Raw genomic sequence first — 19,231 nt, 5'->3', positions numbered from 1 at the left:
ATACGCTAGTTGCTAAAGGTTTTACAACATGAAGAACAGAACTTGTAAACCATCTGCGTATATAATTTTTGCAACTCAACTAACCAGGTCAAGCTGTTCTTATTGCTAATAAATTTCGTTACAGATACATCGTCCAACCTATTAAATAGGCAATAACTCATTGTGCAACCGCACGTACGCCGTGTATAATTACTATTACTTGTAACCGCGATAAAACATCGATGTCGAAAACGGTTGTGCGTTACAACTTACAACACTACGCCAGTATCAGTGCGGCCGCGTTGTTCTGCTGCGAATGTCGGTGCGTCACGTAGTGAGCTACGCTGCTGCATAAAATAATAACTTATTTTTCCCTTTGAAATTCGAAGTGTTAGTTGACATTCAAAACAAAATGGTCACCAGGACCTCATACGCAGTGCAGTGATAAATAATGTTTCATCTGAAACGTACAAAGACGTGGTTCCGTGAGGTAAAGTTTTGTAATATATGTAAAAGTTGATTATATATAAGTATATAACGTTTACGTATATACACAACGTATTCGGAATTCAGTGTGTGTGATTTTAATTATATGGGCGTTACACGTCATCGTAATTACGGATTTTAATGTAACTTATAATGTACACTAATGTAATGTACACAGGTGTAATGTGCACTAAAATTACGCCTAAGGATTGGTAAAGAAACTTTTTGAAAAGCCGAGGTGGAATTCGGTAAGCCTGTAGCAATTATAAAAAGGAGTACAGAGTTTGACGCTATATTACAAATTACGCGGAAGCGGTCATAGCCCAGCGGGCGACAGCTTGACTCCACTTTCGTGGGGCCGAGTTCGAATCCCAGCACGCATCTCCAACTTTTCTAAGTTATGTGCGCTTTAAGTAATTTAAATATTACTTGCTTCAACGTCGAAGGAAAACATCTTGAGGAAACTTGCATGCCGAGAGTTCTACATGATGTTCTCAAAGGTGTTTGGAGACCACCAATCTGCACTGGGCCAGCGTGGTGGACTACGGCCTTAACCCCTTCTCATTTTGGGAGGACACCCGTGCCCTTTAGTGGGCCGGTAATGGGTTTATATGATGATGATGATAGTAATAAATTTAAATAAATAATAAAAATAAATAATAAATAATTAAAATAAATAATTATAGAAGAAATAATTATAATAATTTAAATTACGACTAAGGATTGGTCAAGCTTTTTGGGAACACCAGAGGTGAACCTTTGGTAAGATGGTGGCAATTGTCAAAGGATTGTTGATTTAAGTGTTATTGTTGTGCACTACACTGATATGAAACCTAAGTTAGTACCTACTGATGCTTTTGGATACAGTTGAAGGTCAAAACTGGGTAAGCTTGTAACTGACTTAGTTTAGTGTATTTTACCTTAAAATGACGCCTAAGGATGAGCAAAGAAACGTTTCGTTTCGTTTCGGGAAACCCAGAAGAAAAGATAAGACTGGTGCAAATGTCCAGGTATTACCGATTTGTACGTAATTATAGCGTATGATACATTAAAATAACGCCTAAAAGAAATCTATGGGAGATTACGTAGTAAATCCGAAGCGAGTGTCAAATGGCTATTGTTTTTAACGTAAATTTTGTGCATCTAACATTCAAATAACGTCTATATATAAAATCATTCTTGACAATCGAGCTGTCTTACGTATAAATATTATTTGAAAATCGGAATAGTAATATTAGATTAACGCATTCAAACATGCAAGCAAACAATATTTTTACCTGTGTATATTTAGAAGGTAATATTATTCTTTAAAAAATTTTGGTGGTTTCCATGTCGCCAAACTAGATGGCGCCACAAGGATAAATGTGATTTAACTTGAGTGAAAACAAGTAAGAATAAAAAATAATTTTATAACTTAATGATCATCTCATCCTTTTAATGTTCAATTTATTTCTACAATCTCGTTGGTAATGTAGTTGCAAGGAATAATGAATTCAAAGGAACGACGGGACCCTAAGATTCTACTTATTGTCATGTACCTCCAGCGTATTATGAAAATTAAGCTTAATATGCTACACGCATAAAATCAGGAGAATCTGTGTGGTGTAATTTATAATTTCTTCAATGCTCATACTCCACACCAAACAGCCTGCTGCTTCTTACCCTGCTTTTCGCAGAGTATAGCAAATTAAGCCTAATTTTCATAATATATATTATGTATTTATATTTTCATAATAATTGTTGTTCTAACAAATTATTCATTGTAAAGTCAACATCTCCTTATGATGCTCCGTTTTCGGAGCGAAACGTGCGTAGAGGGTACATTGCCGAAGATCTGTTTGGTGTGGAGGATAAGGATTGAAGAAATTATAAATTACACCATACAGATTTTCCTGCTTTTCACGGTCTATAGCAAATTAAGCATAATTTTCATATTATATACTGGATTTTCGCCTGCTTTTATCCAATATAACATATCATGGAATTCTGCACAGTAACGCCTGCTTATACCTGGAGCGTACCCATTCGTCATTAAAGTGTCCAAATTTCTTGAGTAAATAACTGTTTTGTTTAAAACGAGTATTCCATTGCTGAGAAGAATTTGAAGTGTTATTTTATATAAGACATTTTGTAAAATCAATTAGCAACACTGGAATAGACTAGCGCAAGAGCGTTCCCACTGACGCGGAGCTGGGCGGAGTTGGGAAAAGCGACCCTGAATTGGCCAATCGCAGTGCTCGAAATCTCCACTCTGCATCAGTGAAAACTATGAATGGAGCGGAGTGGACTTTCAAAAAAAAAACATGAAAACGCGGACAGAACGGAGTCGAGCAGGCTGTCCGCTGTAGTGTCATTTTTCGGGCCCGAAGCGGAGGGTAAAGGGACGGTGCGGTGCGACAGATTGGACACTGTACTGACAGACACAGATTTAAATTCGGAACTGAATCCGATGGCGAGCCTGAATTCCGGAATTCCTTAACTAGTACCGCAGGGTGATTACGTATCTCACAACAGGCTTGCGAGAGGCGTAAACCGCGCGATCCTTGCTGCCAAACGTCACTTTTGCATACTAAAAAAATAAAAAGTGAAGGCTGCTGGTTTTGATACAATAAAAAAATTTAAAAACAGATTATGGCGTCTTAAATAACAAATTAAATAATTCAACGTCAATAATTAATTTTATCGAAAAAGTCAGAATCTTTCTCTTACTTATATGTATAATGTACCTTTAAAAAAAGCACTAATCATTTTCATATAAGAAGACATATCTTATATCTTATTTATATGGTGGACGAAGAATTTAATTCGGTTCTCGGTATGTCAAAATCAACGTATCGCAAACCACAGAATTAAGAAATTATATTTCTTTACTTATTGTTCATTTTCGAAGCGGTTTAGAAGCGGTGATAGCGCAGTGGGTAGGAGCTCGACTCCACTTAAGGGGGCCGAGTTCGAATCCCAGCACGCACCTCTAGCTTTTCTAGGTTATGTGCGTTTTAAGCAATTAAAATATCACTAGCTTCATTGTGAGGAAACCTGCATGCCTGAGAGTTCTCCATAATGTTCTCAAAGGTGTGTGGAGTCTACCAATCCAGCGTGGTGGACTTCGGCCTTAACCCCTTCTCATTGTGGGAGGAGACCCGTGCCCTGTAGTGGGCCGGTAATGGGTTGATATTATGATGATGGATTGTTTATTTTTATGTTAACTCGTATTCACCAGGACCGGCTTCAAGATGTGCCGGACAAGTCGTGGAACTGGTCACCGACGTCGGAGCGCAGCCGGGTCGACATCGCCCGCACCTTCGGCAAGTCCAACTGCGAGAGCCCTCCCTTCTGGGCACACAAGCGATTGGGTAACGACCTCTTTTATTTTTACCTTTATTACACACGGCGTGGGCCAATCCGATGTCGAGCCTGAATTCCAAAATTCCCTAAATAGTTCCGCAGCTCACAACAGGCTTGCCATAGGCGTAAATCTCTCGATCATAGCTGCCAAACGTCACTTTGATTACGTATCCCACAACAGTCTTGCGATAGGCGTAAATCTCGCGATCATCGCTGCCAAACGTCACTTTGATTACGTATCTCACAACAGGCTTGCGATAGGCGTAAATCTCGCGATCATTGCTGCCAAACGTCACTTTGATTACGCGTCTCACAACAGGATGAAGCTACGGGTAGTGATAATACGTAATGTTTTATTCATAACTAATTTTCTGCGCGGCGTCGACCGCAAAGCCACTGTCAACGCGTCTGGTGTGTTCATGATATCCAATGTCATTGGGCTGCGTAGAAGCTTACGTTATAACGACTGGCAATGATGAATTCTTTTGTATCTCTGTAATATGGAGGGTAGAGGAAATAACCGTTTTGTATGAGGTTTATAAAAGATTCTTCGTCAAAATGCGTCAAATTATGGTAGCGCCCCGATAGCAAACGGATTTTATATAAAGCGCTAAAAGTTAAGATAAAAGTAGGATCGTGAAAGGTCCCAAAGAAAGAAATATCACAAAAAAGCATTTTTTTAAAATTTTAACACTACTTTGAACCTCAACCTCGGAATGTAATGGTGACCCCGCACAGATAAACTCAGCGTTGGTCGTTTCTAAAAAGGTGGTCAGACGGCATTAAACAAGTCGCTAAAAGCGCTATAAGCCAAAGACCGAACTATTGAACTCTACAAAATACCCAAGTCGAGAATTTTGTTAATAATTACATCCCAGAAAATTATAACATATTTACTGTATATACTGTATATTAAGGACATATTTTAACAATGTGATCAGGAGAATAAATTTGTTAAGAACAGTGGAGCGGTGATAGTTAAGTGGTAAGACTTCGGTTACACTTAAGGGGGGCCTCCCCTAACCTTTCTAAGTAATATGCGTTTCAAGAAATAAAAAAACGACTTGCTTCAACGGTGAAGGAAAACATCGTGAGGAAACCTGCATTCCTGAGAGTTCTTTAAAATGTTCTCAAAGACGTGTGGAGTCCACCAATCCGCACTCGGCCAGCGTGGTGGACTGCGTCCTAAACCCTAAATTGTGGGAGGAGACCCGTGCCCTATAGTAAAGCATGATGACGATGGTGACCTAAAGTTAGCTAGCAACCAAATCTTTTACTCGTTGCTGGCCAGTAACTATTTATTGGTAATAATTACATAAATACTTTTTTCATAGCAGTCTGCGTCAATCAATTGACATAGGTAATAATAATGAAGATGATGATGATGATGAATGATGATGAAGCTTATTGTTCATTGTCAACTTAAATGCTCATAAACCCACATGTTCCAGGTGGTTCAACGGAAAACCTATCAGCAACCCGTCGAAACAACCACCTTCAGTTACCGCCCTCTTCATCAGGCGACAGTCTAGATGTGGAGTTCAGGGAGCGGGAGTCGGGAGCCAAGACGCAGAGGATGTCCAGGTCCATGGTTGCGCCCAAGCAGAAACCCAGACTGCCAGTGGTGGCTCCTAGAGTAATGATGCATCCACCTATTGAGGTAAGCTTGATTGTATTCTTCACCTTTTAATGGCTTATGGCGTCCTGGTACAGTGGCGACAGCTGTATTATAACTGGAGGTCTCGAACTCAATCACAACGGTTGGGTCTGTGATCTGTCCATACTCAAAACGCTGGACAAAAGGGTTCGAAAAATTTAAAATTAATTTATTTCAAGTAGGCCTAGTTTATAAGCACTTTCGAAACGTCAAGTCAGTCTGTTTGTAGTGACTCTACCACCGGTTCGGAAGGCTGCTGGCAACTGAGAAGAGCCGGCAAGAAACTCGGCAGATTGCTCTTTTCCAACATCATTTTATAGTTTCTCACAGTCTTTAGAATTTTTCTGTTTTGTGAAAGATGAGAGCGGAGTGGCTTGCTTCCTAGCATCCTTGTCGTTAAGGAATAAATTCCTTAATCGTGTGGTAACCAGGATTTGTTAAATGTGCTTTAATATATTGTTTAAACTTAGGTAAAGATAGATCTAATATTACCTTCGGTAACATGTTTTAAAAGCATATACCCATCCCCTCAAAGGATTTCTGCACTTTTCCCAGACGATATGCAGATATAACTAATGTATGCTTGTTACGACTTTTGCGCTTGGTAACATTCCATTAGTCGCCTCGTACGCCTCACTCCAGCCGGATTAAAAGGATAACTGTATCCTACCACACAGCAAAGCTATATGAAACCATGGCCGAAAATTAATATTTTTTTTTTATTATTATGATTATTACTTAACTGTTTATTTGTATACCACATCATATATATATATATATATAAAAGCAGAAACATGAAGAAAGAAGTAGAATACAAGAGGCAGCCTTTTCGCTTTATAGAGACCTCAGCTAGGCAACATTACGATTAGGATGAAAGATTTCTTTCTAATATTTATATTATATACAATTTGATGATGTTGACGTGAAATATATAATTCCAGGCACCGGTTATCTTAGAAGGGCCAGTGAAAAGGACTAAGTTCATGGAAGGCGCTAAGAAGAGCAAAAAACATTGGGCGGACTGTTACATGATCCTCACTCCGACCAAGCTTACGTTTTACAAGGACCAGCGAACTTACGAAGCAACGGTAGGTATTTCTGACAAGGAGACAGTTTTTTTTGGGCCCTCTAGCAATGGTAGCGTTTATTTTTCATATTAATAACTTAACAAATAAAAAAAAAACAAAAAGCTATTTAATCTACTACCATAATTATAATTTTCTGTTAAGATTAATGATTTCTGTTTTGACGGTCGATTGGCGCAGTTTGCAGCGACCCTGTTTTCTGAGTCCAAGGCCGTGGGTTCGATTCCCACTACTGGAAAATGTTTGTGCGATGAGCATGAATGTTTTTCAGTGCTTGGGTGTTTGTATGTATACTCTAAGTATTTATGTATATTATTTATAAAAGATATTCATCAGTCATCTTAGTACCCATAACACAAGCTATGCTTAAATTGGGACTAGATGGCGATGTGTGTATTGTCGTAGTATATTTATTTATTTATTTATTTATTGTTAGAATTTCATATTGTTATTATACAACATTATCGATTAATTTATTTATTCCTTCATTTTAATTCACAGCTTATTTATAAACATTATACACAATTACAATACTTAAAAGAATGCACTAACTTATAGCATCTAGACTAACAAATTTAAATTACTTAGAAATAATATTTATATTGTTGTAGTTAGGTATCTGATTTAAGTTTTCCCTTAGGTACGGTAACTTAACAATTATTCATTGTAAAATCAACATCTCCTGAGGATGCTCCGGTTACATTAGGATACATACAGCGTTTCGGGTACATTGCAGAGGATCTGTTTGGTGTGTAGTATACGGCAGGGGTATTACGTATCTCGCGACAGGCGTAAATCTTGCAATAACTGCTGTCAAACGTCACTTCTGTTTATTTATTGTATGGTAAAGTGACGTTTGACAGCAGTGATTGCAAGATTTACGCTTGTCGCAAACTTGTCGCAAGATGCGTAATAACCCTACCGATTGAAGAAATTATCAATTAAACCATACAGATTCTCCTGCTGTACGCGGAGTGTAGCAAATTAAGCTTAATTTTCATGATCCTAGTAATATTATAAATCTGAAAATGTAGATGTTTGTTATTGATTCCCGTCGCAGGATTGAACCGATTTGGCTGAAATTTGTTACAAAGATAGATTGTAGTCTGCAATAGCACATACACTACTTTTTATCCCGGGAAATAAGAGAGTTCCCGCGGGAATAAAAAACCTTAATTAACGCGAACGTAGTCGCGGGTATAAGCTAGTCATATTATATTTAAAAAAAAAACCAAACAATTTAAAACAGTCAATGGGATAAGCATTCCTCCTGATTTTTTTGATTCGGTCGATGTCATATTAAAATGCAAAAGCGTGTATCGTAACGTTTATAAAAATTAAACAAAATATTTAACTATTTACAGTAGCGTTGAAAAATATCGCCTTTAATTATGTAAAAAAGAGATGCCATAGAATTCAAGAAATTGTTTTTAATTCAATTTTTCTAACATTTAGTATTATAACACAGATATTAATCGTGAAACGGGTGTCGTAACACTTGACACATGTCAGTCAGACAACTAGTTTATTTTGAAATTGTACTCAGTGAGTATAACATCACGCTACCACCAATGGCTACAATCATTAATGAGAAATGTTGCAAAAAATGTCCTTTTTGAGAGATTCCGATGGGTGCGATGCGTGAACGGTACGGTAACGTCAAACGACGGAAGTATATAGTAAGTGTATCGGAATTTTCGGAATAGTTTCTTTAAAGTTCTTTAAAACAGTCCGCGACAGCATATGCCCATTTTTGAAGTTGATTCATTCGCGGACGAAGTCGCGAGGGTCCACTAGTATATAATATATTTGTGATTATGCGTTTGTTTAGGTAAAAGTTAAAAAACGATCTAGAATTTTACTGTTTTCAAAATATTTGTTGATCGAGTGAAGTTATAAAGGAAAACAGAAACATAACAAGTGCCTATGTCAATAAAGATTTTTTGAATTTCGATTGAATATTACTTTATTGAATTTGAATTGAATATATTTTTTTGAATTGAATATTATTATTTGAATTTGGATTGAATTTGAATTGAATTCGAATTGAATTTGAATTGAATTGAATTCGAATTAAATTTGAATTTTTTGAATGTTTAATATTTGTGTAACTGTGCTCATATAATGCAACGTTCTTGCAGAGATTGCTCAAACCCTCAAACACGCCTCCCAGCCCAACGGCGCTGCGTGCCGAACTAGAACTGCCTCTTCTAAACGCGCATGTTGTGCAGTGCATACAACAACACACCAGAAGGTAAGTCATCATTCTCGGATGTACCTACTATAAAACATTATAGTACTTAATTTTCCATTCCCTTACAAGTTAGCCCTTGACTTTTATCTCACCTGATTGTAATTGATGATGCAGTTTAAGATGAGTGCGTGCTTACCTTTTATGGGTATGATATTTCATGTTAAACCAGTCACGTCTTAGTTGTCAGGGTGGTAATTAGCCACGGCAATGTGAGATGGTGATAACAAAAAAGAACAACCGGCTTAGTTTGTGGGGTTCTTCTTAGATCAGGGCGCGTTTAGAACCCCGTAGCTTTAGTTTTAAGTTTACGAACATGGTTATCGCCATCATCTCACTACCGTGTACACAATCTATGTAGGTACGCATAATAAGTTCCTTCTATGGGCCTACTTGAGTAAAGTTCAAAGTTTATATAAAACGTAAGCTTACAGAAAAATCCTATTATAATATTAAGGATTATTTAAACGATAAAAAAAATAAATTTACCCGGCTAAGTTTGTTGTGGGCTCTTCTTAGACCAGGACGCGTTTGGAACCCTCGTAGCTTTAGATTTAAGTTGGCGAACGAAGTTATCACCATCCCCTTACAATTATGTAAACATATATATATGAACGCTTCATAAGTGCCTGTGATAGGCATACAAATTTTGAATTTGAATTTTTGAATTTAAATAAATTTGACTTTGACTTTGACTTTCGGCCGAGCGCTGTGGTCTTATACGTAGAGGTTCCGGGAGCGATTCCAGCGGGGAAATTTGGGGAAAGCTATACCAACACGCCTAACTGCTCTTCTTACTCAGAGAAGTGACCTGTAGTGGACCGGAAATGGGTGATGAATGATAAATTGTGTGCAATAAAGATTTTATTTACAAATCTATTTTCGAGTATTATACAACGTGTAAATGAAAATCAAAAAATTTCTTCTCTGGCTTTAGCGGAACATTGTTTGCTGTCTCTAGGACTTATCCGAAACGCTTATAGTTTTTGAGTGAATCACTGCAATAGAATCATAAAAAATCAGATACAGCCCTAACATCAAATGTTGAATCAAAATGAACTGACTCCTGTCACTTATTTAATCTCTAATAAAAGGTACGCGTCGCGTAACGTAGGTACTAAACACGTGTCGGTCTTTTAACTTCAATAGGGTTGTCACAAGTAAACACTTAGTATGCTTTGAATTAGTTTGTATGGAAAAATAAATATGCTTCTTTAAATTAAAATGTACTACACACTACGTACTCAGCGGGCGATGGAGAGAGCTATGCTAAAAGTATCTCTACGTGATCAAATCTGAAATGAGGAGATCTATATAAGAACTAGAGTTACCGACATAGCTCAGCGAGTCGCGAAGCTGAAGTGGCAATGGGCGGGGCACATAGTTTGGATAACCGATGGACGTCGGGGTCTTAAGCTTCTGGAATGGCGACCCCGCACCGGTAAACGCAGCTTAGGTCGGCCCCCAACGAGGTGGACAGATGACGTCAGGCGAGTCGCTGGTAGCCGCTGGAGGCCAGCGGCCCAGGACCGTGTATTGTGGAACTTCTTATTAGACCTATGTCCAGCAGTGGACGTCAATTGGTTGAGGTGATGATGCTAATGATGGCACAGGGTGATTCCTTAAGATATATACTTATTTACCCGTCAACAGTTTTGCGTAATTTCGTTACACGCTGTATATTCTCGATTTTCCAGAGATACGATACAGTACTTTAAAAGGAATATACCTGTTTGATTTTAGGTATTTGCGATCTCTCTTGCTCACCGTGGAGCACGACCAGTATCTGCTGCAAGAGTTTACAGAGGAAGGCGCCTTACGACTGTTGAAATGCATACAGAATGTTATATACAAACTTGTAAGTACCCATCCACAGCTGGCTTAAAATGTATTTAATCTTGGGCTATGACTGCTAAAAACCTAGTGGTTAGAGCTAGGCCTTCCCTGGGGGGATGTAAAACGCACCTCTAACTCATAAATTTTTAAAAATGCTGTGATACTGTAGTTATGTAAAGAACTTTTGAGAAAGTAATCATTCATTCATGCATTTATAACCTCCAATTTCTTCTTTAAAAAAAAATTCTTAAATATCTTTTTTAAATGTCATTTATCAATGAAAAAACATTGGTGACTTTAAGAAAAGGTTCGATATATAAACTCGAGAAAAGAGTTCTTTACTTACAAATAATATGTAAATAAATAAATCTATATATATAAAAGGAAGTTGTTTTAGTTACACCATTTATAACTCAAGAACGGCTGGACCAATTTTTATGATATTTAATTTTTTGGATTCCTCTTAGACCGGAATAGGATAATGATAATTAAAATATATAACATTCATAAAAAAAAAAAATATCCGCGATACGAATTTCGCTGGGACTGTTCGCTAGTTTTAAATAAATAAATATACTACGACAATACACACATCGCCATCTAGCCCCAAAGTAAGCGTACCTTGTGTTATGGGTACTAAGATGACTGATGAATATTATTATGAATAATATACATAAATACTTAGAATAAAAATATAATCACCCAGACACTGTAAAACATTAATCCTCGTCACACAAACATTTTCCAGTTGTGGGAATCGAACCCACGGCCTTGGACTCAGAAGGCAGGGTCGCTGCAAACTGCGCCAATCGGCCGTCATGATGTACATTCATGAATGAATGAATGAATGAATACACTTTTATTGTACACCACAGAGAAAATTTACAGAGATACAAATACAACAGCACAATAAGGTAGAACGTACAATTTGGCGGCCTTATCGCTAAATAGCGATCTCTTCCAGGCAACCAAAGGCATACAAGAAAATGTTATAAGAAATAAGAAGGTGGTACAACAAACAAAATTAAATATTAGGACTTAAAACTAAATTAACATAAAAAAATAAATAAAAAAAAAAAAAACATAAAATATATATATACTAAACATAACATATTAAAGACATTATACAATGCATATTTTGTGCAAGAGTAGTCTTCTCACGCGTCCGCAAGGACGCGGGGGAAGATCCGATCAGGGCCGAGGGGGCCCTCTGCGGATGAATTGCTGCATATTTTGTGTGATGTTAAAATAATACTTTATCCAGGGCCCCCCACCATTAGACGACCGGCCCAGTCCCTACCAGAGCAGCAACACAGATTTGGAGAGCCTAGGCCGAACGCCGCCGGTGTCGCGGCACGCGACACGGAGCAAGCAAAAAGGTTGGTTCTACCCTCAATTTACAAAAATATCTATTTTTTAGTTTTTTATTTATTCGTAAAAACATTACGTGTCGTTGTAAACGTTATTTGTCTGGTGCGAGGCTTTGGCGTAGCTAGTTACCACCCTACCGACAAAGACGTGCCGCTAAGCGATTTAGTGTTCCGGTGCGATGTCGCGTAGAAACCGATTCGGGGTATGACTACCACAATCCCTGACAGGTTAGCCCGCTGCCATCTTAGGCTGCATTATCACTTACCACCAGGTGAGATTGCAGTGACGGGCTTACTTATAGTGGAATAAAAAAAACATATATTTGTTACCCGAATAGGTAATTAAATATTATAATGTTAACATTATGTAAAAAAAAAAAAAAAAGCTACACTATCGCATTAGGTTTAAGTATTCTGTAATGATAGTGTTAGAATAAGAATATAAATAAATAAATAAAAATAAATTGTTACAACTTAATTATAGATCTAACACAACCCAATAAAGTTTTCACTATTAATTAATGTTCTTAATGATATAGGAGTTATGTTCTATTCACAGAAATAAGAACAAACAGAATCCTCATTCAGTCAATATTGCATGCATTGTGTCCAAAAACAGTGAAAACGCCACGCGCACGTCTCACTTTACACCCGCAGAATGTTGCTAGCTCACAAATTTTTGATCAGTTTCACATTTTATGGTAAACGCTTAGAACATTAGAGGTAAAATAAATAACTGCTAAATTGATATGAAGTGACCTTTAGTTCGAGAAACACTACTAAAGTGCAGTGGTTTTTGATGCTTCAATATTAGTCGTGTACACGGTTTCTGTATGTTCTTAATTCTGTGGTTCAATCATATGGATAAGTTACTCATAATAACTAATACTAGTTACAATATATTAGTAACGCAAAAAAAAAAGTTAACAAGAAAGAAATAAACAATCATATAAAAAAATGGTCTGTGTGCAGTTGATACTATCTATACATGTAATAAAATTGGAGTGTCTGTTTGTAATATTGAAATAACAGTTTTTTACTCCATGTATATGAATATATATAGACGGGTACATACACCAAAATTTTTTTTTTTTTCAATTTTTGTCTTTCTGTCTGTTTGTTCCGGCTAATCTCTGAAATGGCTGGACCGAATTTGACAGGAATTTTATTGGCAGGTAGCTGATGTCTTAGGGAGTAACTTAGGCTAAGTTTATTTTAGAAAAATTATTTTATGTCAATCATCGTGAGATTAAAAAAATTAAGGACACCTGAACAAAATTTAATTGTAAAAGTTCTATTTAAAAACTACGACATATTTTTAATTAACCGATTAAAACCTGATTTAAATACAAAAACAAACGCGGACGATGTCGTGGGCAACAGCTGGTTGTAAATATGACATGTTTTTATTATGGTATCACCATACAATTTATAAACTGTGTGTGTTGCCAGTGACGTCTTACGGCTCCGAAACGTGGCCGATCTGCCTCATAAAAGGCCTTACAATGGTCCTATGCTCGAAGTATCTTTAAGTAATTAAATCACGAATGAGTAGATCCGTAGAAAAACCAGAGTTACTGACATAGCTCAAGGATTCGCAAAGTTGAAGAGGCAATTTACATCTCCACGATCTTGTGCCGCAAGACCGTGGAATTAAAACCGTACAAAAGACCTGTGTGCAATGGATATCTTTTGGTTGGTGACTGAATGAATGAATGAATGAATATACTTTTATTGCACACAACAAAAAGTAAATAAAAAAATGTGTAAGATGTCACGACACGCCTGGCAGATGTGAAACATTTAAATTGTTTTATATAGTTAACTTATATGCATAAAAGAACAAATTACGACTGGAATCAAAAATAGCGTAAAAGACAAAGTTACAAATTTGTTCCATAAAATAATGTTAATTAAATTTCTATTAAAAACAAAATAAAATTAAAAAAAAAAAAAAAAAAAATATTTATTTGAAATCGCTAGAACTCAACTACGTATAGTACATATATTCCATCATATAGAATACAATCAGGTTTACCCCCGCCTATAGATGTTTCACATCAAAAATAAAAGTATAACAAAGCAACGACTTATATTTTGGGTCACAGCTGGGTGCAGAATAAAAAAATGTTAAAGACAAAGATACATTATTAATTATTGTAATATTAAAACTAAACTTATTGACGCCCACTAGCTCAGTGTGCAGCGACCCTGCTTTCTGTGTCCATGGCCGTGGGTTCTATGCCCACAACTGGAACATGTTTGTGTGATGAACATGAATGTTTTTCACTGTCTGTATCTGTATTTTATAAGTATTTATGTATACTATTCATAAAAATATTCATCAGTCATTTTAGTACCCCTAAAACAAGCTGCGCTTACTTACACTTACTACTTACACTTACTTACTACTTACACACATCGCCATCTAGCCCCAAGGCTAGATGGCGATGTGTGTATTGTCGTAGTATATTTATTTATTATAGCCTAGCCTAGGTCTTACAATTTGTTCCCATAGGATGGTAAAAAAGGTATCGCATCACGATTCAAAGACATTCAGAACATATGATGCGATGCGGTCGCTTCTTGGTTAGGAGGCATACTATGGCCATCACGTGGGTATGCCTACGTAACAAACGTTATACAATTTGGCAGCCTCGTTTCATAGCATGTAGAGTTTATTACCTTTAAATGGGTTTGCATACTCTATATGATGTATATATTATGATAAGGCATATTTTTCTATCAACTATTGATTTTCATTTCATTTTTATTAATTCTTAACAATGCTTAAAAAAATATAAAACACTATAAAAAAAATTATAGAAAAAACATCCAACCTCCGCTTGCGGGGCCTTTAAATGCCAAAGCAACCGACGGTCAGGGCTCCAGAGTGAGGAACCTCCTCACAATTCGCGACGTTTCAAGTACTACTGCCTTCTGTGCCCTTGATCCAACAACCAAAACTTTTTAAGATGTTGGTCGAAGCTTTTCGCGAGAAGACCTTTGACTGAAACGACGATCGGAACAATAACGGTCGACTCAACATTCCACATGGCTGTAATCTCGTGAGCAAGGTCCAAGTATTTAGATACTTTTTCCTTTCCAGCTTTCACCAGATTATCGTCATGTGGAATAGTAATGTCAACAATTATTGCACGGCGTACTGATCGATCGACTAGCACTATATCAAGTCTATTAGCTGTAATATACCTGTCAGTGATAATCGTTCGATCCCAGTAGACCAATGCACTGCTATTTTCAAGAACTGACGCCGGGTCGTACCTACAGTAAGGCGTCTCAAAATCGATAAGGCCAAAATAATAAGGAATATTATTTTTATATTTCTTATTATTTTGGCCTTTTATATTTATAGAAACCCTATCCCTACTAATATTATAAATGTCAATGTAAGTTTGTTTGTTACGCTTTCACGCAAAAATGTAGTTTTTGCGTGAAAGCCGATCCTCATGAAACTTTGTGCACATATTCTTGAAAGTATTAGAAGTAATATAGGATGCTTTTTATCACGACATTAAGAACAGAGGACAGAACTCCTCAACGGTCATAGTCAGCAGTAGCAAAATTAAGTTATAATATTTTAGCGATTCTTTGTAACTGTCTGTTGGCGGTTAGTGGATTTTTAATACTTTTTTTTAATGAGATTTAAATAACCAACTGACTTAAGTTTTTAGGAATTCATAATTCAAATATTTATTAAACATGAACTATGACCATTCAAAGCTTAATATAATATCTATGTTTTATTATAATAATTCAAATGAGCTACATCTTCCCAGTTTTTGTAAAGATATAGGGTATGACGAATACCTACTTCCCGGTAAAATAGTTAATTAATATTCATTGTTTTCCTCATTCAGTTTTCCATAACGAACGTCGCGCGAAGTTTTAGCTTTAAGTATGCGTTAAAGGTTACTGTGCGGAGTTTAAAATTCGTAACATAGGTCTAAATGTAGTGTTCGGACTTCATAAACATTTTAAAACGACTAAAAATCATTGTTAATTTAAATTGTCATCATAAGCTAGGTCATAGGGATATGCTTAATAGTGCTCTTACGAAGTGTGAACCGCTCAGTTAACCAATAATAAAGCATTTATTGAAATTATATTTTATTGTTAGTACATTTCATATAAAAAAGTGATTAAAGATGGAGTGATGAATAAATTAAGAAGTTATATTTAATCAAGTGATGTTGACCTGTGGATGCGTGAATGGAATTAGTCGTCTGGATTCACGTAAGACATAAAAACATTTAATTATCTAAAACTTAAAACAGTTCAATCGATGTGCGTTCGGAATTAAAGATTTCAAAGCATGAGCTATCTCATGAATGTAGCCTTTACATGAAACTTTAGCCGATTGATTTGTTTTTATCTAGTTTTTACAAGATCTCAACTTGATTTAAAGCCTTATAAATGAAAAAAAATAGTTGTTTGATCTAGAACTCGATAAAATGTTAACCGTCGTTTACCTAACTCAAAGTTAATGAAAAGCATTATAACTTGGAATTTGACTTTGTAGAGCTGTTTGATTTAGATTCGGGTAAGATTTAAAAAAAAATATTAAAATCAAAGTTCACAAAACGCCTAGTAAATACGTTTGATCTTCAGTTGATTCAGTTGATTCGCATTTCTTGCAAACATGTTTTGGAAATTCAATATGTATAAAAAGTCTTTTGAACAAGATCTTTATCTGGCTAGTTTTAATTCTATAAGTTCACGTAAGAGGTAAAACAAAAATTAAAGATGATTATGATTAAAAATACATATAAAATAATATATTATATTTATTAAATAAGTGTGGAACTTGATTTGGTTTAAGCACTTTGCATAGAGTATAACTGGAACATGGTAAATAAATTGGATTGATAAATTGGAACATGATCCATTAATCTAGATTTTTGTAGTCTGTAGAATGTCAACATTTATTGCATTTGTCCTATTCTACAAACCGTTTAAAAAGGCTACCCTGCACTTAACAACAGACATTAAAATTACAAACGTGTTTGATTTTGCTTTCATTAAAATGATTACACGATCTTTGGATAGAAGCAGGCGTTACTTTGCGGAAATCCATGATATATTATGAAAATTAAGCGTAATTTACTATACTACGCGTAAAGCAGGTTTTAATTTATAATTTCTTCAATCTTTATACTCCACACCAAACAGCCTCGCCAATGCAGGGTGCATTCGCGAGGCTGTTTGGTTACGGACGTTTCGCTCCGAAACCCGGTGATGTTGACTTTACAATAAATATTTGTTAACACAAAAAAAAAGGCAAAAGACAAAAGTTAACAATTATTATATAGAAAATTAAACTTATTTTTCATAATACAGGACTTTTTTGTTTATTCATTATTGTTTTTGATTATAATAATGTTCCATATCCATAATCCATTAACAAATGATAATGAATGAATGAATGAATACACTTTTATTGTACACCAAAGAAAAAAAAAAGTAGTTACAAAGATATAAATACATATCAAGAGTACAATTTGAACAAGAGAGTACAATTGAATTTGAGAGTACAATTTTGAATTTGAGTACAAATGATACCATACTCTTAACATACATCTTAGTTTACTATGAAAGAAGGGATATTTGAAGTACGTAATAGCTTGTAAGGGTATTGCTTTTAATTGATATTATCGACACTCGACAAGTGCTTGGTGTTTGCATCGTTTTCGTCAGGTATCAGATAACACGCTTTATTGATATAATTTAGATTAACATTCAGTAATACACCAACCTTCGGTCAATATACCGGAATAAAATTCGAAACGATATCCGACCTTAGACCCTCTGGAACAAATGTATCTAATAGCATTTAGTCAAAAGTGTGTTTCAGTGTAAAGTGGAAAAGTGCGTAAAAAATAATTGAAAAGTTAAATTTAGTCACATTTCAAATTTAATATTTTTTCGAATAACTAATTATTAAAAATTCGAAATATGAATTTTTAAAATAGTTAGATGCCAGTTAATATGAAATCTGTGATGCAAAACGAAATGGATTTAGTGACAATACATAAGGTTCAATTACAATATGAAGAGCAAAAGAAGTCCAACGGAGAAGAATCACTCCTCCTCACCGTCGAAACTGAGAAGTTTTTTCGGATCTCAACATTTTAATTTCATTAAACGTATGAAAATAAGACAATTTCTATTATTTGGTTTATATTGGCAATGAAATTAAAAACAGTGTTAATAACCTTGATGTTTGCCGAACGAGGGTTTTTTCTATTTTTTTCTAAGTCGTCTCGCTCTTGGTAGCAAGACTGCGACACACTAAACGATGCGTCTCCAATACACTCTCATTGCGTATCCAAGTATAAGAAAAAGACTACCGCAGCCTTTTACTTGATATATCCATCTCATTTCTAAAGTACGACCTGACCGTAAACCGTCGAAATGGAGTCTTTATGTAAGACTTGCAGGCACTACTAAAAACTCTTACTCATTTGACGGACCTGCATTTAAGTTAATAAAATCGCACTCGGTTTACCAGATTATGAACTACGGTGCCACAGATAGACACACAGACAAACGGACCGATACCCCAGCAGTCAATCTTATACTTCTTTTCGCGTGGAGAGTTACAGAAAGAATGTGGGAGCCTCCAAGTTTAGTGGAAGACGATTCCCCTGCAAATGGTTTCTTTATTCGTCAAATTTGATTAAAGCTTTGACTTCCGCGTTTCTAAAAGTGGAATTTTCAAACTTCAACCAAAAAATCTGTATCAAGTGTTTCGGTATCTTTAAAGAATTAAGTATTGCTGAGTCAAGCTAGATATTAATTTTGAACTTATTTAGATCAAAGAGGCGGTTACACATGATGCTCCTTTCGGACGTCTTTGCCTAATTCTCATACTGATTTTATTGACGATGAATTAAGAACATGTACCGTGTACACGAATAATATTGAAGTATCCACTGCACTTTAGTTGTGTTTCTCGAACAGGTGGTTAGTCACTTCATTTAGCAGTAGAATTATTATACCTCTTCTAAAGGTTAGATTCACCATAAAATGGGGAAAAAAATGTGAGCTAGCAACATTCCGCGGGTGCGAAGTGAGATGTGCGCGGAGAGATTTCATTGTTTTTGGACACAATGCACTGCATGCAATAATGACTGAATGAAGGTTCTGTATCTTCTCAATTCTGCGAATAAGGGTAGTTTTTAGAATACTAACTTTATAC

The 19,231-nt window shown here is 35.9% G+C and overlaps 1 protein-coding gene across 2 annotated transcripts in view; it reads left to right on the top strand.

The window, feature by feature from the left end:
- Nucleotides 1-19,231, top strand: part of LOC120627900 (rho GTPase-activating protein 9-like) — a 71,184-nt gene that overhangs the window by 42,570 nt on the left and 9,383 nt on the right. For both annotated transcript variants that reach the window (XM_039896023.1, XM_039896022.1), the window contains exons 3-8: nucleotides 3,686-3,818; nucleotides 5,262-5,470; nucleotides 6,409-6,555; nucleotides 8,694-8,806; nucleotides 10,547-10,661; nucleotides 11,904-12,018. In XM_039896023.1, coding sequence (XP_039751957.1) covers nucleotides 3,686-3,818; nucleotides 5,262-5,470; nucleotides 6,409-6,555; nucleotides 8,694-8,806; nucleotides 10,547-10,661; nucleotides 11,904-12,018 — 832 coding nt within the window. The remainder of the gene's footprint in view (nucleotides 1-3,685; nucleotides 3,819-5,261; nucleotides 5,471-6,408; nucleotides 6,556-8,693; nucleotides 8,807-10,546; nucleotides 10,662-11,903; nucleotides 12,019-19,231) is intronic.

Source organism: Pararge aegeria, chromosome 12, assembly GCF_905163445.1.
Source record: "Pararge aegeria chromosome 12, ilParAegt1.1, whole genome shotgun sequence".
Taxonomy (NCBI): domain Eukaryota; kingdom Metazoa; phylum Arthropoda; class Insecta; order Lepidoptera; family Nymphalidae; genus Pararge; species Pararge aegeria.
Note: the sequence above shows the minus strand (reverse complement) of the source record. Positions and strands in the feature narration are given on the sequence as shown.